Source organism: Grammomys surdaster, unplaced genomic scaffold, assembly GCF_004785775.1.
Source record: "Grammomys surdaster isolate TR1022 unplaced genomic scaffold, NIH_TR_1.0 139, whole genome shotgun sequence".
NCBI classification, from domain to species: Eukaryota; Metazoa; Chordata; class Mammalia; order Rodentia; family Muridae; genus Grammomys; species Grammomys surdaster.
In genome coordinates, this window is record NW_021604597.1 from 13,062,393 (window position 1) to 13,088,758 (window position 26,366).

Genomic DNA, 26,366 nt, shown 5'->3' on the forward strand with positions numbered 1-26,366 from the left:
CTTTTGTTTTAGGATGAAATGTTCTATAGATGTCTGTTAAGTCCATTTGGTTCATAACTTCTGTTAATTTCAAAGTGTCTCTGTTTAGTTTCTGTTTCCATGATCTGTCCATTGCTGACAATGGGGTGTTGAAATCCCCCACTATTATTGTGTGAGGTGTAATGTGTGTTTTGAGCTTTAGTAAAGTTTCTTTTATGTATGTAGGTGCCCTTGCATTTGGGGCATAGATGTTCAGAATTGAGAGTTCACCTTGGTAGCTTTTTCCTTTGATGAGTATGAAGTGTCCTTCCTTATCTTTTTTGATTAATTTTGGATGGAAGTCGATTTTATTTGATATTAGAATGGCTACTCCAGCTTGTTTCTTGGGACCATTGGCTTGGAAAATTGTTTTCCACCCTTTTATTCTGAGGTAGTGTCTGTCTTTGTCACTGAGGTGTGTTTCTTGTATGCAGCAAAATTCTGGGTCTTGTTTGTGTATCCAGTCTGCTAGTCTGCGTCTTTTTATTGGGGAATTGAGACCATTGATGTTAAGAGATATTAAGGAAAAATGATTGTGGCTTCCTGTTATTTTTGTTATTAGAGGTAAAGTTATGTTTGTATAGTTATCTTCTTTTGGGGTTGTTGGAAGATTACTTCCTTGCTTTTTCTAGGTTGTAGTTTCCCTCCTTGTGTTGGCGTTTTCCATCCATTATCCTTTGAAGTGCTGGGTTTGTGGGAAGATATTGTGCAAATTTGGTTTTGTCATGGAATATCTTGGTTTCACCATCTATATTGATTGAGAGTTTTGCTGGGTATAGTAATCTGGGCTGGCAATTGTGTTCTCTTAGTGTCTGTATGATGTCCGTCCAGGCTCTTCTGGCTTTTATAGTCTCTGGTGAGAAGTCTGGTGTAATTCTTATAGGTCTGCCTTTATATGTTACTTGACCTTTTTCCCTTACTGCTTTTAGTATTTTTTCTTTGTTTTGTGCATCTGATGTTTTGATTATTATGTGACGGGAGGTATTTCTTTTCTGGTCTAGTCTATTTGGTGTTCTGTAGGCTTCTTGTATGTTTATGGGCATCTTGTTCTTTAGGTTAGGGAAATTTTCCTCAATGATTTTGTTGAAGATATTTACTGGCCCTTTAAGTTGGGAATCTTCATTCTCATCTATACCTATTATCCTTAGGTTTGGTCTTCTCATTGTGTCCTGAATTTCCTGGATGTTTTGAGTTAGGAGTTTTTTGCTTTTTTCATTTTCTTTGACAACTGTGTCAATATTTTCCACCGTATCTTCTGCATTTGAGATTCTCTCTTCTATCTCTTGTATTCGGTTGGTGATGCTTGCGTCTGTGACTCCTGATCTCTTTCTTAGGTTTTCTATCTCCATGGTTGTCTCCCTTTGAACTTTCTTTATTGTTTCTATTTCCAGTTTCAGATCCTGAATGTTTTTGTTTAATTCCTTCTTTGTGTTTTCTTGCATTTCTTTAAGGGATTTCTGTGATTCCTCTTTAAGGGCTTCTATCTGTTTACTTGTACTCTCCTGTATTTCTTTAAGGGAGTTACTTAATTCCTTCTTATAATCCTCTATCATCATCATGAGAAGTGATTTTAATTCTGAATCCTGCTTTTCAGGTGTGATGGGGTGTTCAGGGCTTGCTATATTGGGAGAATTGGGCACTGATGATGCCAAGAAACTTTGGTTTCTGTTGCTTATGTTCTTGCGCTTGCCTTTCGCCATCTGGGTAACTCTAGTGGTACCTGCCCTCTCTGTGTAAGATTGGAATCTGTATTTCCAGTTATCTTGCTTATTGCAGAGCTCCTCGGAGTCCAGAGGTCTCTGTGGTCTTATGCCCCTAATCTCCCGGGTGGAAGAACTCCTGGGACTCAGGCCACCTCTTGGATCTGGTAATCCTTCTGTTCTGAGTGCAGTGGCTCCTCGGCTGCTCTGAGTGCAGTGGGTTCTCGATGACTCAGGATTCAGTTTCAGCTGCTCTGAGTGCAGTGGCTCCTAGATGACTCAGGATTCAGTTTCTCCACAGGACAGGAGCAGACCAACTCTGTGTCAGCTGCTCTGAGTGCAGTGGCTCCAGCTGCTCTGAGTGCAGTGGGTCCCTGATGACTCAGAATTCAGTTTCAGCTGCTCTGAGTGTAGTGACTTCTCGATGACTCAGGATTCAGTTTCTCCACAGGACAGGAGCAGACCTACTCTGTGTCTGCTCCAGTCCCAGGGACCAGGCAGGGGCCGAAGGGAAGTGGAATTCCGGAGGGGCAGGGTTTGGGTAGCTGCTGTGCCCTAGATGTCCCTGGCTCCCAGATGTATTTCTGGGGCCTAGGGAGTGAGATGGAGTTCTTACCAGCTGCTCTGAGTGCAGTGGCTCCTGGATGACTCAGGATTCAGTTTCTCCACAGGACAGGAGCAGACCGACTCTGTGTCTGCTCCAGTCCAAGGGACCAGGCAGGGGCCGAAGGGAAGTGGAATTCCGGAGGGGCGGGGTTTGGGTAGCTGCTGTGCCCTGGATGTCCCTGGCTCCCAGATGTATCTCTGGGGCTTAGGGAGTGAGATGGAGTTCTTACCAGCTGCTCTGAGTGCAGTGGCTCCTGGATGACTCAGGATTCAGTTTCTCCACAGGACAGGAGCAGACCGACTCTGTGTCTGCTCCAGTCCAAGGGACCAGGCAGGGGCCGAAGGCGTTTTTTTTTTTTTAATATCTTTTCAGGACGGTTATTATTTTTCACGGGTTTTTTATTTTTATCTTTATTTTTTGCAATTCAAGGATGTTTCTCAAATATTGGCACATTTCTCTGTCCCCCGTGATTTAACAATAAGGAAACAGAGAAAATATGACTTTATAATGGAGAAATATGTCTAATTGGTATAGAAAGAGCTTTGGAGCCTATTCAAATGGCATACTAACCAATCACGCCAAAGCTCAGACAAACTATACTTACCTTCCACGCATCGACATCCCTCTTGTAGCACCCGTGCATACATATCCACTTTGGATTGAGAAAGGAGCTGGTCCCCAGTCAGGTATGTATTGTGAGATGAGGCAATGTAGTAGTTGCAGAGGGGCTGATCCATGTCTTGGTATACTTCATGGTGCAAAGGGTTAAATACATCACAAGCAGGGCTACGCATGAAGTTCGTGAAGCCTTCAAAGAAGAGAGTGAGATGCTACAGCTTTCACAGAGGATCTACGTAACTGATGCCAACAGAGACAAAATGGTCAAAGAACATTCATAAGCAAATATCAGGATAATGCTTGTGGTGACACTTGGAGCAGTGAGAGATCTGCCTGATGACAAATCAAAAAATATGACTTTAGGGAACAGCTGTTTAAGAAAAATTAACTGACATCTTTTTAAAAGCATTTATTAAGTATTAATCTCAAGTTATGCTTACACAATGTGCCTTCAGTGTCATATTATAGCCAGATTTAACCTCAGTCAACCAGTAACTGGTAAGTTGTTACAATGTTCTGAACACCAGCACATGATACAGTCTAAGGGCAAACTTTAAGGACGGCCTAAATTCAGAGGGTGACTAACTATGAAACTTGTTTTGCAAAAAATACTGCCAATGACTTTCACATAAATAATTTTAAAATAATCCTTTGTTTGTGTAGACAACAGACAGATTTTCTATAAGCTATGCTTAAAGCCTGAATAGAAGAGGCAGCCATCACCATGGAATTTTTGAAGAAAAATATAAGTGACCAGAAGTGCTTATTGTTATGACAGGTTGTCTCAAGTCTTTGAGACTCGTTTGGTAAAATCCAATCAGTAAATGTCCTCTGAGTCTTCATAGTTTCTTCCTGGTGACCTTTATGTTTATAACTATAGACTACATTTAATTGCATCTTTAGGGGAAAGCCTTAAGAAAAATATTCATATCTAATCACAGTCTTAAGAGGCCCAAGTTAGTTTGTCTTCTGTTTTTTTTTAATACTTTAAATGATAGGAAATTTTAAATTATTCCTCTTCCTTTTAATTTTCTTCCACCCCAGGAAATAAGTACTAGGCATTAAAGATTCCTTATCAAGCCAGGTACAGCAATATGAGCCTGATTGGTGCATGTGTGAGCATCCATGTGCGCATGTGTACACACACGCACGCACGCACGTACACACGCACCCTTATCCACACTGATGATGGGAGAAAGGCGATTCCAGAAGTTAACAGTAAATTGTGGCTTTGCATCATATTCATGGGGAAAGTTGAGTTTCCCTGAAGTCTTCAGTTAAAATGATCTGTTCTGCTAGGGAAATTCCACAGCCTATAATTTATTTCTCTATATATTTCAAAGGCATATAGTTTATGCATACTATAGCTATATTTATAGCATGTTTTTAATGTATAAACCCTAGGGACTAGCGTTTTAGTGCATAATGATAAGTAAATTATTTAATTGCTTTTGGTCTTACTTTCCTTAGCTATTAAACAAAGTGGGAATGTTGACAACACTTCTGTTTCTAACAGTTTCTAAAACTCTACCAATTGGGAAAAACAAGCCAATTTCTAATATTTTGGGTTTTTTTAAAAAAATGTTTATTTTCAAGTCACTACTTTTATAGATTATTTGTTTGGGGGCCAACTATTCTTCCTGCAAGCATCAGTACATGACTACTTCCAAAAAAATTATCCATCTGAGCAAAGTCCAAATATTTGTTGGCATGCATCACACACACTGGTAGCTTAAGAGATACTGCAAAAATAAGAGAAAAACAAAGCCAGAAATCTGCTTTGCATAAAAGTATATGCTTTCTGGACTTCAGTGAATTACCTAAAATTCTACAAATATTTCCCAGTTTTGCTTCCTAAAAACTGTAATAAAATTTACAGAGATAGGGGAGACAGAAAGGGAGATCACTGGTTACCTTCTATACTGAGGACGTTTTTCGCTTTGTTTTCTTCAGAAACTTCAAACTTCTTTATGATGTCGAGACAGTAGTCCAGCGTGACATTGCTCATCTAAAGAAAGCAGAATTGAAAGAAAGAGATTTCTAGAAAACAACTTTCTGTCAATTACAGTGTGAATTACTCTGTTAACGAGAGTTGAAGGTCTAGTGAATCCACTCTCATCCAGCCCCACAGCCTCCTCATGAAAGTAGCATCTCAACAGCATGACACAGTTTTATTTCTAAGCCTCTCCTTATGATGTCTATTACATGTGCATATTGCTATCAAAGAAAGACAGTAGTTACAATCATCTTTGTTTTTAAATGTGCACAATGTGCACACACGCCTGATGTAGGAAGAACCCTGAGCCTGTTATGTGAGTCCTGAGTCAATGTGTGCTGGCTGTTGAGAAAGGCATGCATTCTTAATCACTGAGCCATCTCTCCAGCCATGACAACTATCATCTACACCTCTCAGCTTATAGCTGACATAACTGACGCAGAGATGATTAAGTAGTACCGCAAAAGTCCCAGAACTGTAAGAGGCAAAACCCAAGGTTCACATTTGGATCTTCTAGATTTTAAGTCTAACCCTTTTTCTTTCATATAGATCTAATCCCTTGACGTTGTCTTCATTTCTCCTAAAGTATTTGAAGGCTGTTTGGCTTTTCAATATAGCTGAAACCTACAAATCATTTGATGTGTTACAATTTTCAAACCAGTTACTGGATTCTGATTTGTTGCATGTTTAAAACTGGCCTCATTCTGTTCTGTTGATTACTGTATTTTAAAATCTTCTAGAAGAGGAAAAATCCTCACATTATAGGTAAACACACACAATACAGATGAGTTATAGGAACCAGTAAGGAATCCGTAAAATGTATTCACATTCTGACCCTGCTTATCTTCAGACTTGTTAGTTCTCTAGAAACACATTTCCAGTGAGAGAAATTCCCAGAGTCAGTGGAGTAAAGGATTACATTTCTCATGACCACACTTCCCTAGCACATCAGACACACAGCTGAAACTGAATTAGCAAATTTTAATATTGCTGAACTCATTTTTTTTATTTTAATAACTCGACCTATTATTGAGCAAGTCAAAATTGTGGTATTAATGACTAAGTACAATTCCCTTTGGTAAGCCCTGACTCTTTCTTCCAAAGGCGACAAAACTAATACTTAATATTTGTTTTGAAACTGCACGCTCCTTTCCACTTCAGACACATACCTGCTGACTTATTATGTTAAACAGTAAGTCTTTCTCACTTTGTCTATTATCCCTCTGCGCACCTACATAGCACTTACTAAAGAATCTGGCCTTTAAATTATCCCAACTATGCAAGTATTGCACGTTGGTGACTATGCTATGCAGTAAAACTTAATAGTCTACCACAAATACTTCCCATGATTCTAATGGGACCTTGGTATATTTTTCCCATGACAGCAAGAGAAGAAATGGCCTCTGAATTCCACTGTCCGCTTTAGTAATAGTGCCTCTTTTAAGCTTGTCTGATTTAGAGCTCTGATGAGCTGTGGAACTGACTTCCATAAGAGATCTCTCACAAAGTCAAATGGCTGCATTTTGCTGCTGTTCTGTATATATTCAGTGTGCGTGTGCGCGCACACACACACACACACACTTTTTTTTGATCCTTTATCGAGGCAGAAAATTCTAGGTTGGAATCACCACTCTTGTGTTTCTCGGCTTCCAAGTGGTTTGGGGAAAGTCCTGATGTGGTGCTTATGCCAGCCTTGTTTATTCATCCTGCTTCAGCTTAATTCAGTTAGCTTTGGTCTTTTTTTTCACTTATAATAATGAATCTGATTTGCATATGAGTGGCTCATGTTCCACAGTGTTCATGGTCCTCAACGGGCATCTCTGGAGATTCGTCTGTTTTAAGCTTATCACTTTTGGTATTGCGTGATAATTTCCTCCCTGCTCCGCTCCTGCTTTATAAACCCTGCACTCTGCTTACCTCTCTGCTCTCAAACTTTAAGTTTCTTGGAACTTCTTTTTCCCCACTGAATTTTTTCTCATGGTGTCTCATTCTCAGCTTACAGCTATGATTGTCTTATTCTGATGACGTTACCAACCAGCTTCTGATATTTCCTCTTCCTGTGTCATATCTATTCCACCTCCATCAAGTTTCTTGTTTCGATTTGTTTGTTTCCAGTTTTTGAGTAGTACAGAATTTCCTCACTCACACAGTTAGCCTTGTCAGTCTTAGAGTTTGAGTATAGAAGAAGAAAAGTTATAAAAAAGAAAATCACTCACGGAAGGGGTGGGTAACAAAGAGCTCTAGAGAGGGGACAGTAGAACACAGGTGAGTAGGAGAAGGGAATAAAAGGAGAATTTCCTGGGGTAAAGGATAAGAAGGGAGGGACAACAGATGACACTAAGGATGTTTAAAATTATTTACAGACATTTAAAATGAAGTCAATCATCAGTTAGACAGAAGATTTGTATTCATGAGCACAGCTCATTCCTGGCTTTATTGCGGGATTCTTGGGCCATGCTACTATTGTACTTGGCTTCTGATATAAGTTAATATCTTTGGATGACATCCTCCCACACACACACTTTATGTGTTATGTTAGAGATCTAGAGATACTATAACCAATAAGCTGCTGGATTAAAGCAACAGATACTTATTCTGCTGTGGTAATGAATGCCAGAAGTCCAAAACCAAGGTGTCAGCAGGATTAGCTTCCCTGGAGGCTCTGAGGAAGAACCTGCCCCACCTCTCCTTGTATTTGAACTTGGCATACATCCCTTGGCTTGAAGAATACTACAGTCTCCACCTCCTCCAGAAGGCCTTCTTCCGGTGTACCTTTTTCTACTGTTCTTTTATGAGAACTCTTACTTTGGGCTCTAATGCCCACCTCAAGTCCAAGATAATTAACATTGTAATTGTATTAATCAACATATAAACATTCAACACATTCATGGGTATTAAGAATTGTCACTTAGATCGTTGGGTATGAATATTCGATTCAATATAACTGATAATACTACCATTAAGATAAAATTCTAATATTCTACCTGGTGAGGATGGACTTGGGTGAAATAAGAATCTATTTATGGGTCAGTATTTGATATCACATAATACGTGATACCACCTGCAGCCAGCAGTGCTGTTTTGTATTGCAACTGATTTTATTTTATAAGGTGAGCAATCCTAGTGTTTATAACACTTGTGTCTTAAAAAGACAATGAATCAGGCACAGAGAACAAAATGCCTCAGGTTGGTCTCATTGTGCAAATCCAGTTTGAAAACTCAAATGCTATCAAGGTCTGTTACTGAACATTTTAGGTTGTCTTCAATTTTTATTCATTCTGAAGAATGCTGAAGTGCACAACTTTCCAAATTTTTCTGTATGTACTTAGCTATTTCTTTAAAATAAATGACTGAAGGCAAAATGGATCAAAGTTTGATAAACTCTGACAATTTCCAGACTTGTAAAAGTGCCATCCTGAATAATTAGATCATTTATAAGCTAAAGTAGTTACTATGATTGTTGATGTTCACTAAATTAATGGCTCAAAATAATAAGCTTTTGGCTTACTTTTGCATTTTTGATTACTAGTAAGGGCAAAGTGTTTATAGGTAACCGGACCCATAAAGGCATTTCCCCCACTACTCAGTATTACTATTTTTAGTGTATTGCAAATACTTTCCTACCTTGTGATTGAGTTATACAGCATCTGAAATATGAGTCCTTAAAGTTTCTGTATATTAAAATGTCCCTGTGTGCTTTCTGTCTCCTGAGGTACAGTAATGTAGATAGATGATAGATAGACAGACAGACAGCAGATAGATAGATAGATAGATAGATAGATAGATAGATAGATAGAGATAGATAGACAGATAGACAGATAGACAGATAGACAGACAGACAGACAGACAGACAGACAGACAGATAGACAGATAGACAGATAGACAGATAGACAGATAGACAGATAGACAGATAGACAGATAGACAGATAGATAGATAGATAGATAGATAGAGACATTCTCTCAAGCCCTATCCACGTGTAAGTAGCTTCATGCTAATTTAGAAAATGAAACCAGATACAGATTCTCTGGGGCAGACTTCACACAGCACTGGCTTTTGTTATTTCCTGGCAGAACGTCAACCCAAATAGAAAGGGTGAGGAAGCGCATGCCCCTCAGCAAGCGATGTGCACTATTGCCATTCAAATGGGTTGGAGTGATTCCACCAGCCAGGATGAAGTTAAAGCCACTAGATTTGTATATTTTAATTTTAATTCTTCACATTGTTGCACTTCTGAACATATGAGTCATTTTCATCAAGATCAACCTTCAACTTGATATTGTGAGATGGGAAAAGTGGGTACCGGATGCCCTTTGTATAAAAAAGAAACCAAGGTTCAAAATCAAGAAAAATGGGGACGAGCAGGTGAAGCACTACTTGGATGGAAAGGGAACTCAAGCTACATAGACAGGATTCCTGCTGAAAGCCAACCAAGATGCTCAGACATCGACAGGGCCTGCCGTAAGTACCAGGCTGAGGAGTTTAGATGCTAACGATGGGAATCCTGGCTTACAGAACATCATGATTCTTTGTATAAGTGGATTATTAGAAATAAGGCAAAGAGAAGGGCCTGTCAAGAAGGCTCAGAGAAGCCTGTTTAGGGTTATCAAGGGCTGATTTAACTGTTGCCCCAACCCTCCTCCAGGCTCAGTTCGATAAAATGACCCTGAGTAGAGGGACCTTGCTTTTCTTCCCATTATCTATGTATCCTAAATGGCAACTCAGGAACAAACAAAAGAACTGCATAGGAAGAGGGTTGGCTGCCGAGACCTATGCCCTCTCTGGACATCTACCCTAAGGGCACCTGAATGTGTTTATTAAGCCTTGAGCCCCAGGGCATTTTATTTGTGGAATGTCCATGATAAAAGCATGAAGGTCCAGACTGATGACATCACTGTCCAAAGTTATTAACTTAACCCCTAGCTCCCTATCAATGTCCAAAAGTGGAAATGGGAGCTCACAACCTCATCACATGGATGAACTATTCAGAGGTCCAAATTTGAAGGGGACTGACTCACTGGAAGTAACAAAAGTTATCCAATCATGCAGGAGACCGCAAGGGTTTTAATAGTTCATAATAAACACCAGGGAACAAAGAGCACTTTAATGTTGTTATTATTATTATTATTATTATTCTACATCATAGCAGATGTGGGAATGATGAGACAAAGGGGAACTAACACAGAAGAAAATTCCAGTTGTGTGTAAGTGATGACAATCTGGACGGGCTACACTAACACACTGCACCTTGAAATGTGAAGAAATAACAAATACAGGAAAGTGTCTCCAATCTACCCCCAGGCCTTCTCCTTTAAGTAGGTGTTTACTCCTGGGAAGGACTTTCTGATTTCTTTTCATGAGTTACAATGTAATACTCTCATTCAGAAGATATCCTGTGTATACCTACAGAGAAGGAGCCAAAGACACAGAGATGTCAGAAGGATCTGAACGAGCAGCTTTTGCCATGTCCTATACTCCTATTCACCATCATGATACCACAGTCCTTTGCCACCGTTTGCATTTGCCCAGGCTACATGTCTGTCCAGGAGTTATCAGACCTGGTATTAAGCATACACAGGCATTCCTACTCTCTCACATCCTCATTTCTTTAGAGTCTCCTAGTGCCATGAAAATTTATCACAGGCATCTCCATAACTTTTTCTTCTTAAAATGATTTTAAGATACTCAAGTTGTTCAAAGAGTAAAAAAAAAAAAACTTATTCTCTATGGAATTGTAAAATCTCATAGGTACTGGCTCACTTGTAACCCTGCATAGGCTCCTTGGAAATGATAAATCCGTACAATTAAGTAAATATGACAATTTATTAAACATTTAATACAGAAATTCATTAAAACAAACTAACTCCACTTCTACCCTAATCCTGCCATGGCAATATGGCTATCAGTAGAATTTTAAGACTCACTTGTGAATGAGAGTTTGTGTTGGTTTGAATGAAAATACCTCCCAGGCTCATGTGTTTGAATACTTGGGCCCCAATTGGTAGAAATGTTTCAGAAAGATTAGGAAGTATGGCCGTGTTGAAGGAAGTCTGTCACTGTGGGCAGACTTTGACATTTCAAAAGACTCATTTTCAGTTTGTTCTCTCTACCTCCTGCTTGAGGGTTAAGATGTGAGCTCTCCCATTACAAGGTCCCCTTCAAGTACTGGAAGTCAGGCCTCTATCCCTGCCTTCACAAGATTAGAATTGCCACAGCCCTTCTATACTTAGAGGAGGGAGGAGATGTCAGGGGCAACCCTGCTTACACACTGAAGGCCTAAATTCAGCCATAGGCTTAAAATCAGCAATAGGCCTGACATACATGTATACTAACACCAAGTCTTGAGTCTCAGTGGAAAAACATTGAAACAGATGGCTATAAGCTAATGTAAACAGGCAGCTTTTGTGGAAATTTACCAGCCTGAGTAGTCATAGACCTTGTAAAAAGGTAGCCTTTGCAGGCAATACCAACTTCGATAAGGACAAGCGAGTCACAGGCAGAGTCATAGTGACTTGTCCCCTGAATCTTCACCCAGCTGATACCCGGTTCTGAAAGATATCTGTATTCCCCCTGATCACCCACACTCCAGTGTCATTTCCTTCCCCACATCCTGCCTTTCTGTGTTTATAACCCCTGTGTGAATGAACTACGATTTGAGAAAAAATAAATTATTAAAAAAAAAAAGATGTGAGCTCTCAGCTGTTCCTGCCTCCCTACCTTAGCTCAGTCTTCATGGATTCTAATTCTCTGAACTCATCTGCCCAGTTATGAATGTGTAGTTTTATCCTGGCAATAGGAAAGTAGCTAATTCACAAGTAAATGAGATCTAAGTCAAAGAAGCAGAGTGTATATCCAGATCTGCTTAACCCTGTCCTACCATATAGTCTAACAACAACAACCACCACCACCAAACAAGCAACAATAATAATAACAATAATAAAGTCCATTCACAACAAATAAAGTGCTAACTGGCTTGAATAGAGAATAGAAAAAAGAAACATCAGAAATCAAGTTGAATACATTTCACTTTAGAAAGAGACACCAAGAAAGGAAATGAAAGCAGTTGGTGATTGAATATAGCTTGCTTTGTAGTGAGAGCTAATGTGCTGTGTTCAAGCTGGTTTTCCCAGCATTGAAATGGGGTGGGTCACCCCCAGTAAACTGCTCAAGTAACACTTTGTTTGCTGGTTCCCTGTTGGCTTGTCTGTATCTCTTCTTTATCTCTCTTATACACATCCCCAAAATTAGCACAAAAGAAAGCCAGGAAAGATTATGTGGTTCTGTCTTACAGAGGAGTTTAAAACAAAATTTTTAAAAATGTAATTTAAACGCAAAGCAATGATGATACTTCTGTGGGACAGTCCCTTAGCACGCAATAGTTAGATCCCTAACAAGCAAACACACGGAAATATAGGCATCTCCACTGGAAAGAAATGTTAATCAAGTGTAAACACCGAGGTGTCATTCTATGAGTCCATATCGGCACAGAAATAACTAATGATTTACTTGCCACTTTGTTGAGTATAGACGAAAAACAATCTTTTATACAGTATTATAAAGAAAATTTAGGGCTAAGATTCAGTAATAAGTAAATTATAGAGAGAAAACTCATATATGGACAGTTTACCAATTCTTTTATGCTTTTTCTCGTTCTCTCTAGAGCAAAAGATGAAGAGTCTAATTAGCCAATTCATCTGCCCATATAGTGTAGTTCAAAACTTGCATTTAGCTGTCATAAAAAGTACCTGTCCAGCTCAGTCAGGGGACAGTGAGACTTTGTGCCACTTCTGAGCCTGCAAGCAGCACTAGCCAGCCCAGATTAAGGACATCAAACAAGTTTTGGGCTATGACAAGGAAAACTGGTATCTTTCTGATTTGAACAAGAGAAAATTGAAAGAAGTTTCAAGAATTAAAACACTGGAACAGAAATAAGTTCAACTTGGATACATAATCCCAGCCTCATACAACTGAAAAAAATTTTTTTAAAAGAAATCACTTCAAAAATTTAATTTAAAGTACATCAAACTGGCTCCATGGGTAAAGGCACTTGTTGAATGACCAGAGATCAATCACTGGAACCCACAGAAAGATGAGAGAATCAACTCCAAAAATTTGTCCTTTGGCTTCCATATGTACACTGTGGTGTCTCTGTGTGTGTGTGTGTGTGTGTGTGTGTGTGTGTCTACATATAGGTATCATGCACACACTGGGAATAATACATTTTTAATTCGGTTTAATTCATATTATACCAACACTAAGTGAGCATAGTTACATGTATATTAGCAATGTATTAACATGTTAACAAAGCCACCTTTTCTTACACTCATTCACTTCTTTGTGTCATATGTCTTGTATCCTGGCTGGTTTTATGTCAGCTTGACACAAGCTGAAGTCATCTGAGATTGGGGAACCGCAACTAAAAAATGCCTTCCTACGATCGGCTGTAAGTAGGCAAGCCTGTAGGGCATTTTCTTAATTAGCGATTGATGGGGTCCCGCCCACTGAGGGCCCTGCCCTGGGCTGACTCTACGTTTTATTTAAAAAAAAAAAAAAAAAAAGGCAGGCTGAGCAAGCCACAAGGAGCAAGCCAGTAAGCAGCACTACTCCATGGCCTCTGCATTAATTTTTCCCTCCAGGTTCCTGTTCTGCTTGAGCTTTCTGCCAGCACTGCCTTGATAATGACAATGACGACAATGATGATTAACCATGACATAGAACTGTGAGTGAGATAAACCCTTCCCTTTCCAAGTCGCTTTAGGTCATGGTGTCTCATCCCAGCAACAGTAACCCTAACAAAGACATGGACACATGCACAGCACGGTGGATAGGTGGTAGTCACAGGACAACTTGTGGTAGTAGGTTCTCTCCTTCCTTGTGTGGGTTCTGGTGATTAAACCTGGGTCATGAGGGCTAGCAGCAAGCAACTTAACCTGCTGAACCATCCCACTGGACCACAAAAAATACTTTTAAAAAAAGAATTACTGGGCTGGAGAGATGGCTCAGCGGTTAAGAGCACTGACTGCTCTTCCAGAGGTCCCGAGTTCAAATCCCAGCAACCACATGGTGGCTCACAGCCATCCATAGTGAGATTGGATGCCCTCTTCTGGTGTGTCTGAAGACAGCTACAGTGTACTCATAATAAAATAAATAAATAAATCTTTAAAAAAAAAGAATTACTGATGTGTATATGTGGGTCTCTGTGCACATGTGTACAGGAGTGTAAGTGCCCATGGAGGCTGGCAGAGGATGATGGATCTCCTGTGGCTGAGGTTACAGTTGCAAGCCTTTTGATGTGGAGGCTAGGAACTGAACTCAGTTCCTCTGTAACAGCAAGGTACTCTCTTAACAGCTAAGCATCCTCTCCAGCCCCCTACTCAGGCATATTCTATTATACTTTTATGCATGTGTGCTATGTGCATGTGTGTGGTGGAGCCCATGGATGCCACAGGCGTCGTATCCCTAGGGCTGTAGTTACAGATGGTGTGAGCCACCAGTGTGGGTCCTGAGAATCAAGCTTAGTTCCTTTGGAAAGGCAGACATGTTCTTAACCACAGATTCATCTCTCCAGTCCCTCAGAGAGATTTTAAAGGAAGCAACAATTCAAGAATACAACAGCATATTTTTTCTTAATTCATAAGTTTATAAGCCTAAAAAGGAAAACCTTAAAAAAAGTACATTGCTTTGTTGTGTATGTGTGGAGCATATCTATGCTCCCAGAGCTGAGAAACAAGAGTGTGTGTGTGTGTGTGTGTGTGTGTGTGTGTGTGTGTGTGTTGGGGGGGGAGTGTAAGCAGGAGTTCCAGGCACCCTCAACCACATGAGAATCCTCAACAAGGTCAAAACAAACTATGTTGCTTTACTTCTTAGCGCTCTGTCTATTATAGACTCTGAAAATTATAAAATATAAAGAAATACCTCTTTATTTTGAGATTCCTAAAGGTATACTTTGCACATTCTCAAAACTTAGCACAATGCCTTGGAAATGTACGTTGTGACCATACAGGGAATGAGTTAACTTGGAATGTCATATATATGGGAGGCCATCTGTGTTTGAGACTTATACATAAAGCCCCTTATTTCTCCTCTGTACTGAGGAATGGAGTTTGAAGCATTGTAAGACAGCACTATAAAAAAAACATACTTGTTTATTTTAAAAAGCCTATTTTATACTAAAATTTAATGTTTTCCTTTAAGTAAATTTAATAATTCTACTTTAGGCAAGGCCTAGCCTAATTTACTAGCCTTTATACATGATTTGATGCCAGTTTCCTGTGTGAATCATCAGTGTCCATAGTGTGATCTAAGAATTCTGTTATAGTGTAGAAAAACCAACTATACTGTGAGTTTTATATCAATTTATATTTTGCTAATATCAACTTATACTAGCATAAAGCAATACAAAGTTTAAATTTATATCATTACTAGTACTTTCCAGTATAAAGGAACATTACTAGTGTATCTAAAATGAAATATGAGTTCACTTTCATTCCTTTGTAGGAAAATGGACATACCCATATCCAACATAGAGAAGATAAAGCTATACATGCTAAGTTTTGGTTCGCCACTTTCCTTAAAAGCTGCTGGACAGATGTTGTAAATGTATGTTCACTGGTATGACTTTTGATAATTTTGGCTATTTATCAGTGAATTCTGATTTAACATATAACTGCAGTCAGTACCCAAAAGATATCCACATCTCTCAAGTTTTTCTGAGCAGACAACCCACACCATAGTCTAACAATACCTTTTGTTCCACCTTCAAAAACTGAGCCAGCTCCTCCACAGTCAGGTGGTCTTTCTTGTCACTGTAGCTCAAGAGCAGCAAATAGAGGTCTCGTCTCAATGACATCATTTTGTAAAAAACACAGAACTCTTCAAATGTCAAGGTTCCCTGATTCTCATCTGTGTCCGCTTCCTGAGCAATGTATAGGGGAGAAAGGTGAATTGAGAACAAGAAAGTAACATTCACTGTAGAAGGAAGGGCCAACACTTAAATCACAAAAATACATTTTTAAGCACACATGGAACAATATAAAAGTTATAGTCAATGAAAAAATTTTCAACAAATTATAGTCAACTTTATACAAACCAATTTCTCTGGCTATAATACATATATAAATTAACAGAAAAATCTTTGAGGCAGAACACTGAAATAATGCTTCTAAAGCAGAAGAGTAAAAACATCAAAGTGATCAACTCTGATTCAAGTTCCTACGACACTGTGGCTGGAGAGGTGGCTCAGCAGTTACCAACACAGCGTGGCGGGTCACAACCATTTGCAACTCCAGGTCCAGGGGATGCAATGCCCTCTCTGGCTTCCTTCAGGACTGCATAGACATGGTGCCCTTACATGCATGCAGGCAAAACACAAATTTTAAAAGATAAAAATGCTTACATGTGTATGACATTCCTGCTTTCAATCCCAGAATTTCAGAATAAAATTTACAAACAAGCAAGCAGTAAATTATCAGGAATACAGTTAGACCTTTAAAGCAAAACATGAAGCCAAATGTGTTAGAAAATATTGTTAGGAAACGAAGTCTGGCCGGCAGTGGGCAGGAGGATGGCTAGCTGGAGACCTGCTGGACTGTATAAGAAAGCTTGTCTCAGAGATAAAACAAAACACAATAACAACAACAAAACTAGCCATTCAGCTACAAAGCTAAAAAAGAGTTGAGCCAAAGGAAACTATAAACAAAATCTGAAAGCCTAACTTTGAAAGTAAGTGAGGAGATCAACAGCTGATCTTTGAGGAAACGAGTCAAAAAGATAACCTGAGAAGAACAGATGAGGGACACGGAGGGGTGCTTTAATGCACAGCATAAACACTTGTCTCTCATTCACTTCAGAACTGTAACATCTTAGGAGATGTCATTCTTCCCCTACAACAATCTCTCTGATGCCTCACAGGTGGCCTCGGGCTTTGGGCTCTTACAACCATGGAAGCTGTGGTACCGTCCAGCTTTCCTCCCGAAGGAAATCTGAACAGAACAGCTCATACAGATAGATGCTTACTTTAAATTATTTGTGCCTAATAATTACTGCACAAGAGCTGTTCACAGTGGATCGTGAGATAGGCAGAATTAATTATTAAAGTGCCAGGGAGGCATAATGAACAAGCAAACCATTTATCTGATCACCTTCATCCAAAGTGCACACAATCATAACCAAACAAAGACTGACAGGAAAGGAGTGACATTTTGAAGTTTTGGGTTTTGGAAAAAACACTCAGCTGTTAAGTTGACTTAAATATAGCCGTAAAAGTTGAAATGCTTATGGAAAATTTTTCTTATTGCTCATGCTTGCATCAGTGGCTCATAGGCTAAAATTGGAACAGTATAGAAAACTAGAATGGCCTCTGAGCAAAGGTAACATTCAGATTAGTGTGAGGCATTTCAAAGTTTTACAGAAAGTTTTGCTTAACACTAACTTTAGGTTAAGTCCACAAAAAAACGTACTTAAACCCTGTATAGCATCTATATGATGCTGGTGGTTGCTTCTTGTTTTAAATGAGAGTGTGTACTGGTTTTGATATATGGGGCCTATAATGAAGAGTCTTTGTATCTAAGAAATTGAGTATAATACTCACTATACTGTTACAACTGTAAATCAACCTGTTTAATCCTGCCAGGCATGATGCCATTATCCCACCATTCAGGATGCAGAGGCAGGCAACTCTATGTAAGTTCACGATTAATCTAGTCTAAATGTGTTCTAGGCCAGCCAGAGCTATGTACTGAGACCCTGTCTTTAAATGTGTGTGTGTGTGTGTGTGTGTGTGTGTGTGTGTGTTTACTCCTGTTTAACAGATTTATTTAAGATTTCCACTTGTATGTGTTAAAAATATCCCAAATCCTGACAAATAAAGTCTTAATACTTCTGGGTTCAAGGATTTCACATGGGCGTACTTAATTTGCATGGCAACTTCTGAAGCTTTTGTTCCCACTACAAGCTTTTCTTTGCAGATCCTTGCTAGACTCAGGACCTGTGCAGGCTTACCTCACACATAGTGGCATACTTGTCCCATGACTTCTAGCGTAACACAGTTTAAAATCAAAGAGCATTGTCTCACCACATATACAGTAGTCTTGCTATCTGAGAACAGGGGGCTGGGGCAGAAGGAGCTCTGCCAATTCTGAGCCAGCCTGGGCCACATCGTATAACCCTGTCTCAGCACATACAGATTGATATGGAAGTAGAAAAGAAGCTACTTAGGGGTGCCAGGGTGTGTGTGATGGAGTAAGGGAAGAGAAGAGGATCAACCAACCAAAGTATGTATGAAAATGTCATAATGAGACCTATAATAGATGCTAATTTAAAACCATAACTATTACATAAATGAACTCATCAAAATAATCTACTCTAAGCCCATAAGACATAGGACATAAACATTTCCTAGTTTTCCCTGTATTTCACTCCTTTCTTTTTCTCCTTTTACCTCATACTGTTCTTCAGTGCAATGGAACCAAATACCCCAGTACACACCATCCCTAACAGGAGTATGCTCTAAGCAGGACCACTTTAAGAAAGGGGTCCAGCCTCTGTCTTCCAGTTACTATTGGAACACACGGTCCCTGTGTTTATGTCCTTGCCATAATGAGAGCAGAGCAGCAAGTGGTTAGGGAAAAAAAAGCCCCAAACATAAAACAATTTTCTTTTTATGCTTATTATGTGCCTAAGTTATTGACCTAGTCACATAGAATGAAAAGTCTTTAAAAACATGGATTGTGCATATTGTATGATTTATCTCCAAATAAATGCCATTTTTTAATTTATCTCTTGCTCGTTAATAACAGTGTAATCTGGCCTTTGGCCAACACTGCTCACTTCCAAGCCCAACCCAGTTAGAAGGTGCAGTGTAAGCTCCAGCCCAGCCCTGCCCTCAAGGACCTAGAGGAAGGAGCATCTTGTCTCACACACCAAGAGAGGGCTCAACTCTGACAGCAGCACTTCCGGGCCTCATGGGCTTTCAGTCTTTAACTCTGCTGAAACAAGAGAGTTCTTGGGGTTTCTGACAGCGCTGGTTTTCTCCTGTTATTAGGTTTTTATTCTAACCCTCACAACAGCCCCTGTGGTAGGAAAATGAAGTATTTTCATCCTCTCAAAAGGGCTTGATCAAGTTCACGTCACTGTTCAAGTGTCAGGAAAAAAATGCTTATAATTAATTGCCTTGAAAACTGCAACAACAAAGTACTCTAGGGGATAAAACCGGGTACTTAAGTTTATGAAGAATTTTCCCCTGAAGAAACATAATGCCTCTCTTTATCAAAGAAAAATAAAACAGTAAAGAGCAGGTAATACCAGCTCCCAGCAAAACAGTAGGTTTTAATGTGCCTAAGTACATCAGTAATTGCCGTGTTTTACAAAAGGCCAAGACAATTGTGAACACGTACCTGAAACATTTGCCTGACTTTTCTGCGGGGCAGATTGACATTTAGTTTATGCATCAGCTGGTGAATCTCTTCAATATTCAATAAGCCATCACCGTTCTTATCAGCCTCCTCAAAGGTCTGCTTCACCCATGTGCAGAAAGGTCAAAGAAAAGTTTTCCTCAGAGTCAGTACTGCTCACTCGTCGAATGTCACAAGGACACTGCCAGCAATGTGGAAACAGAAGACATGCTTTTGAGGAGACCCTGGAGTGCAGAGGCTGTGACAAGAGCCCAGCGATGACAACAGGAGAGAGGAGATGGGGGTGTGAGTTCTCATGGGTGGTGCACGTGTCACGAAACAGGAGTTTTACTAGAATGCTGAAAGGTTTAATTCAAACACTCTAGCTAGTCTAATCCAAATTAACTGTTCAAACTACCACTGAAAAGCACTGGGTTTCACCAGCTGTAAGGAGGCTGTCAACTGGTTCCACTTTCCCTATAGAGGACAGCACCCTCACTGCCACTGACATCACAAGTATTTCTACACGACTTCATATACCATCCTTTTTCTCACGTCCTGACCTCATCTCCATGATGCAGTCAGGTTAACCCAAATTTTGTTCCTACACAAAGAGTTAGAGGTCTTCCTCACCTTTGCCGCGTGTGTTAAACACAGCCCAAGCAGGAGCAGCCTGGTCTTAATGCTCTACCTCTTGGCTCATGGGTCTCACCATGAGGAAATTTCAAAGTTAACAAACCTAGGCTCTGCCTTCTCCTATGCCCTCTCCCTTAGCATGCTTTTGTTTTTATCCTCAGGATCTCAGCTCTCTTTTCTGTGCCTTACTCTTAAAAAACTAGACCATCTCATTGAACCTCACTATTGTTAGGAAAAAAGAGAAAGTTTTCAGTCACTCTTACAACCTAATCTAGCATCTCTGTTGCCTACACATGAGGCCTACTTCTAGCTTGCATCCCTTCTTTAGCAGTAGCTGTGGTAGTGCTCCCCCAACAACTATACACTTCTACTCACAGTCACTAGGCTCAGACGTGGGACGTAGAAGTGGTAAGATAAAGCTGAGCTTAGATACAAAGGAGTTATACCAATGTGCATGGAGACTTCCAGGATCCTTAAATGAATGAGAAAATTAAGTGGATGCATTCAAGAATCCCAACTAACATATAGCTTCTTTTAATACAACATATTTTTAAGGCTATGTATGCATAGAATATAAAATTGAGCTTCATTGTTTAAAGAGTTTTGGAGAGGAAAGCAAGAAAAAAGAAAGGAAGGAAGGAAGGAAGGAAGGAAGGAAGGAAGGAAGGAAGGAAAGAAAGAAAGAAAGAAAGAAAGAAAGAAAGAAAGAAAGAAAGAAAGAAATCAAAGTCAGAGAAAAGCATAGATTTAAAAATCAAGAAACGGCAAGGCTGGAGAGAAGGCTCAGCAGTTAAGAACGCTGGCTGCTCTTCCAACCAACCTGAGTTCAATTCCCAACACCCACACAGAGGCTCACATCCATCCTAACTCCAGTTCCAGGGACTCCAATGCCCTCTTCTAGCCTCCATAGATAATACGCACAGACACACATGTAGAAAAAAAACATCCCCCCCACACACAAAGTAAATAGAAATTACAATTTAAAAAGAAAACAATAAGTGGAGAACAGAAGTGACTCTCAGCAGAGGGCCAGCGGATAATGTCACCAGAGCAAGCAGGCAACAGTCCTAAAAGATGTTTTTCTCCCTAGTTCAAACTATCAACCAACTTTCCAGTGATAATAAACCACACTTACATTTCCTATGTCAATCAAGTTATGGCTGAGGAAGGTTAATGCCTTAGAAAATAAAAATCATATTTTGTGAATGAATGAATGAATGAATTAACAAATGAATGAACAAATGAATGAGCACAAGGAATCCATTAACTTCCACAATGTATACATGCTAGTCACTGCAAACTTACAAAGTAACAACAGCCAGAAAGGTTAAATCTGCTTTCCTTCCAGAGATATTTTACAACAAAATCAACACAAAAGCCCAGGTCTTTCCCTTGTTTCTTATAAAGCTCAGTCAGGAGTTCACTGCATGTTTTACCTAGAGGCTAAAGGGAGAACAGAGCTACACAAAAAATACACAAAGAATTCAAAGGATGATCAGTTGCTAGTAAGGAATTTTTTGTTTTCTGTTGTACACACAGTATACACATCTTCTCCGTGGAGTTCCATCTTTTTTGATAGGACAGTCCTCTGAACAAAACATATGCAGCCAAATGACAAAGGAGTAAATGAATCTGACAACAGCAGTATTTCCATCTTTTTGTTCTACAGTGATCTACCAACTCTTAGGAAGAGACAAGAGACAGCCAATCCTCAGCATGAGCACATGATGCAGATATAAGCTCATTAGGGAGGGGGCGGGGCTTCAAGGCTTCAGACTTATCCATACCTGGCCTTAACAGCTGCTTTAGAGAGCAGGGGTTGACAAAGCACAAACAAAATGGAATCAGAACAAGAAATAAACACTGGTCCTGATTCTAATGATGACACCGCCCCGTTACAGTGAATCACCGGCATCACCTCTCACTGCCCATTTCTTCCTCTCCAGCATCAGGAAACACAACCAGATAACCCTGAGTTCACCCGTAACTTCAACATTCTACAAAAGGAAAACTCATTATTTCCAGTAAGAGTGCATGTAGAAAAGCAGCTGAAAGGTTCCTGTATAAAGCTGTGCTTTATAACCAAGATATCAGTGCCCAGAAAACCCTCGAACTGATGATTCATTATCACACACAATATTACGAAAAACAAATCACTCTACAATGGAAAAATCAGAAGTAAAAGGAAATAAATTCGATGGGTGGTGTTTTCTATAACAAAACCATAGGAGAATGCAATTGCATCATATTCTTTCACATCACGGTTTCAGTGGGCAGACTTTCTGTGAAATGGCTGACACTCGACCTTTTGCTCTTTGCAGACAACTCATCTCAGGCACAGCTTCTCCACTCATGGAGCAGCAGCCTGAAGAACAAGACCCGCAGCAATGTGCACAGCTCTGTTCCAGTAACACTCCGCTAGTGCACAATGAAACTCATATTTTAAATTTTAAAAAAATGTCATCATTCTTTTAACGTTTTCAACCACTTCAACTGATTCTTAGCTCATGATCCTAGACAAACTCAGGAGGTAAGCTGCATTTCCCCTGCATTCCAACTCACAGCACATGTAAGGGGTCACCTTCAGGTGACAACTACCTTCATAGTGTCAGGACAGGGTGAGTGGAGGAAGAAACAGGGAAGAGGCTGATGGAGAAAATGCTAAGGTTATACACCAGCACCGTTATCTCAGCATGAGGTAGGATGCTGAGATTTCAGAGTTCATCTACCCAAAGGAAGCAGGAAGAAATCTGCCAGCCTTCAGGACTCCAGTAGCAAGCAGCATGTTAGCGAAGTGCTCACTGTGTGAGTACATCACTGCCTTTACTCTCCATGGTCTCCAAAGATGCTCTCCACACCCTCCAGAGAGCATGCACCAGAATTACCAGCACTGTCATCCAATAGACACAGATTATAATACAAAAGGGTAGAATCCACCCAAACCTACACAGTACCTGGCCCATCGTGCTGCAAAAATAACTCCGTTCACACCTTAGGTGGATGGAATTTTCTCCTTTAGCCAGTTAAGATTCATTATAATTATTTATTCATGAACATTTAAGTCCTAAGTGACGTCTAATCATGAACATCCTACATTCTTTCTCCTTGATTAATTAAACATATGTCCAATCAAGAATGTCAATCTGGAACTGGAGATATGACTCAATGGGTAAAAGTCCTTGCGGCCAACCCTTGATGGCGTCAATCCAACCCCTGGTATCCACATGGTAGGAGAGAAGTAACTCAAACTTCTTCATGTTTTCCTCTTACTGCTTACGTATGTTCACCTTAGTGTGAACATGCAGTTATGTGTGCACCCACACACACAAGAAAATTGTTAAAAATTGTAACACCAATATATTGTTATACTACTTAAAACTTTGTCAATTTGGAAAAGCGGTTCCCTGGCTCAACCCACTTTCACTGTTTTTCTTACTATCTATTAATTTCTTCTTTACTCTTCCTTGCCATACTGGCCCAACACCAATGGTCTCTAAGTGTCTTATAAAATTGTTCTCCTGGGCAGTTCAGCTGTGCTTCCTTTCCAGATGGCCTGTTTTCAGAATACAAAATTTCTTAGGCACCACATTGACTAATTCAAATATAAACACTTTCAAGCGACAAAAAACATAAATGTTTCAAGTATGAAGAAAACAGAAAACAAAAGCAAAACAGAAACAACAAAACCCCACTGAGCAATAAAGCAAGAAGAGGATTCTGCGATCTGTGCCCACCTCTTACCCTTCTATGTCAAGGATTATGACTCTGACCTACAGGGTAAAGACTCTGAGATACTCAAGTGGGTCCTAATCAACATGAGGTAGATCGCAGCTTCGGGAATTGATTGTTTCCCCTGTGATTCTTGCTTTTACTTGTTTCACATAGAGCTTTGACTATATTAATGAATCCAGGAATCATATGGTCTAGTGGTGGTCAGCCACTAAGGGAAGAGAGGTGACTGTTGATGTAATCCAACCATCCTTACAGTGCATTGCTGAGTGTCTGATGAAAGTTTCCAAGCTTCCCATCCTATCTATGTGAGGCTGGCTTTTCTTTCATTTATTAAACTAAGTAAAAAATGGACATGGAAATTCATGTGCTCTCTTGCATCTGACACTGTAGAGACGTGTAAGGTAATGAACCAGCAGGATCCTTGGAGATTTTGCTGCTTTGCTTTGAAAAATATAGTCATTCTACATGACATTAAATGTAGTAGAAATTACTATGACTTTACCCAAATTGACTTTTTGTTACTGCCCTGATTTAGTTTCTAATACGACAAATATCAAAATATACACTTCATGTTACCGCATCATGGCGGTCTTCAAGCAGGAATGGAGTACAATAGGAATTCTGCCCAGTGATGAGCATTATCTCTGGAGAGGGGTCTAGACAGCTCTCTTCCCTTTTCTTCTCTTTCTTGTTTGTAAGGTAAAGCACTGTTCCCCTGGGCAGGACTGTGTTTGGCACTGCCACCTGAAGAAGCTATACCTCCTTTGACCAAGAGGTTGCCAGCCAGCTGAAGGATCAAACCTACATGTTAGGGATGCAGAGCTGGGTCATTGATGACATCACTGAACCACTGAATTAACTCAGTCCTGGAACTGCCCATCTTAGGGCTCTCACTTGAGAGAAATCACATCTTTACCACGAGCACCATCAACATGGCTTTTGATGCCTGTACTAGAAAGTGTTCCCACTGTTCAGTAATGTTGCTCATTTGGGCTTTTCTGGTTTCTTGTTTTGTCAAATGCCAAACCAACAGACCAAGGCAGAGATGTTTTTAACTCATTCAAGAATCCCACTTGTACTTGTCTGTTGCTATGAATGGAGAAGAAAATCTGTAGCTCATCAGCTCATCCTTCTTACTTTTGAAATCCCTTCCTGGGTTCATGGGTCCCTTTATTTCAACAATAGCCTATGGGTAGATCTATTTAATTAATGAGTATGAATTTCTCCTCACTTCTGCATATAATGATGATTATGGTAGTGGGTGGTGATAGTTGGTGGTAGTGGTGGTGGAGGTGGTGGTGGTGGTAACTGGTAATGGTAGTCATGGTGATGGTGGTGGTAGTGGTGGTAATGGTTGTCATGGTGGTGGTGGTGGGTGGAGGTGATGGTGGTGATGGTAGTGGTGGTTGCTGGTAGTGGTATGGAGGTGGTGGTGGTGAAAGATTTAATCAAAACACATGCTCATGTATGAAATTTTCAAACAGTAAATAAACAAAATATAGTGTTTACATTTAAAAAGAAAGTGGGTTGGATCATAAGTCTATATAGTGAAATCCCTTCTTCTGGAGTGCTAACCATTTGGTGACCAGGCTGTAAGTAAAAGAAGAAAAAAACTGAGAGATGCTTGATGTGCATGACATAATTAGAACCCCAAAGTATTTGTTAAATTAATCAAATTTATGTCATGGCAGGATTTCTTATAACTCAAATTAGAGTCCCACTATAAAAATGCAATCATGTCCTATAGGGACTTTTCTTTCTATAGAACTACATTCAGTTTCTTCAGAATTCTGCTCCTGTGTTCACACATGTTTATGTCTCCATGATTTTACTTACTCACACCCTGGGAATGAGAGCAAAAAGGACAGAGGATAGTTTAAGAGACAGAAAATCAGACAGCAGAGAGAAATGCTTCAGACCTTGCAATTATGGGAAGAAGCCAAGTACTTTCTATTCATCACACATGTACCAGTACACATGTGTGTGCGCACTCACACTCACACTCAAACTCACACATGGGCACACACACAGACATAAACACTCACATACACATACATACGTCCCCACTTGGGCACACACAAGTAACTCAAGCATGAAGTTCAAGAAAGGATATTGGTCATGAGTCCTCTGCCTCTTGGCAAGGGAGTCTTCATCACTGATGCCAGCCATCAGATACTTGAGGCCCGTGATCCAGGTGCGTGCCTCCTCTGGGTTGGAGGTAATGAGGTCCAGGGACTCCATGTGGTTGCCATGGTAGATGGTGAAACAGCAGCTGGGGTCAAAGTTCCCCTCAGCCTGTCTATGGAATATTTCAGACTGCCTGCCCTCGGTGACTTTGTAGATGGAGTCAATAAGTACTATAGGGGAAGTGAGACAGGCAGTTATATGACAGGTTAAGACATTTATCAGAAATAATTAAGAACAAAAAATGTAGAATTATTTAAAACATTTTAAGGAAGAAAAAAGTCATTGTCTGAAAGTAGTGCTTTTTAAGGCCCAATGTGCAAAACTGGTCTCAAAGGAAATTTCCTAACAATTTACCTTTTGGGGCATTCTTGACAATGCCTTCCCAAGGCAATCATTCTTATAACATGCTGGGATTTATAGAAACGAAACAGAAGTGCCTATCAGGGCAAGAAGACTGGTAGAAAAAGGTGGCTAATAAATATTT

At 39.9% G+C, this 26,366-nt stretch overlaps 1 protein-coding gene across 3 annotated transcripts in view; it reads right to left on the minus strand.

The window, feature by feature from the left end:
- The window catches only part of Plch1 (phospholipase C eta 1), a 184,820-nt gene that overhangs the window by 64,636 nt on the left and 93,818 nt on the right, over nt 1–26,366 (minus strand). For all 3 annotated transcript variants that reach the window (XM_028763496.1, XM_028763497.1, XM_028763495.1), the window contains exons 3-7: nt 25,809–26,052; nt 19,331–19,460; nt 15,682–15,852; nt 4,858–4,951; nt 2,930–3,133 (exon numbers count right to left, since the gene is read on the minus strand). In XM_028763496.1, coding sequence (XP_028619329.1) covers nt 2,930–3,133; nt 4,858–4,951; nt 15,682–15,852; nt 19,331–19,460; nt 25,809–26,052 — 843 coding nt within the window. The remainder of the gene's footprint in view (nt 1–2,929; nt 3,134–4,857; nt 4,952–15,681; nt 15,853–19,330; nt 19,461–25,808; nt 26,053–26,366) is intronic.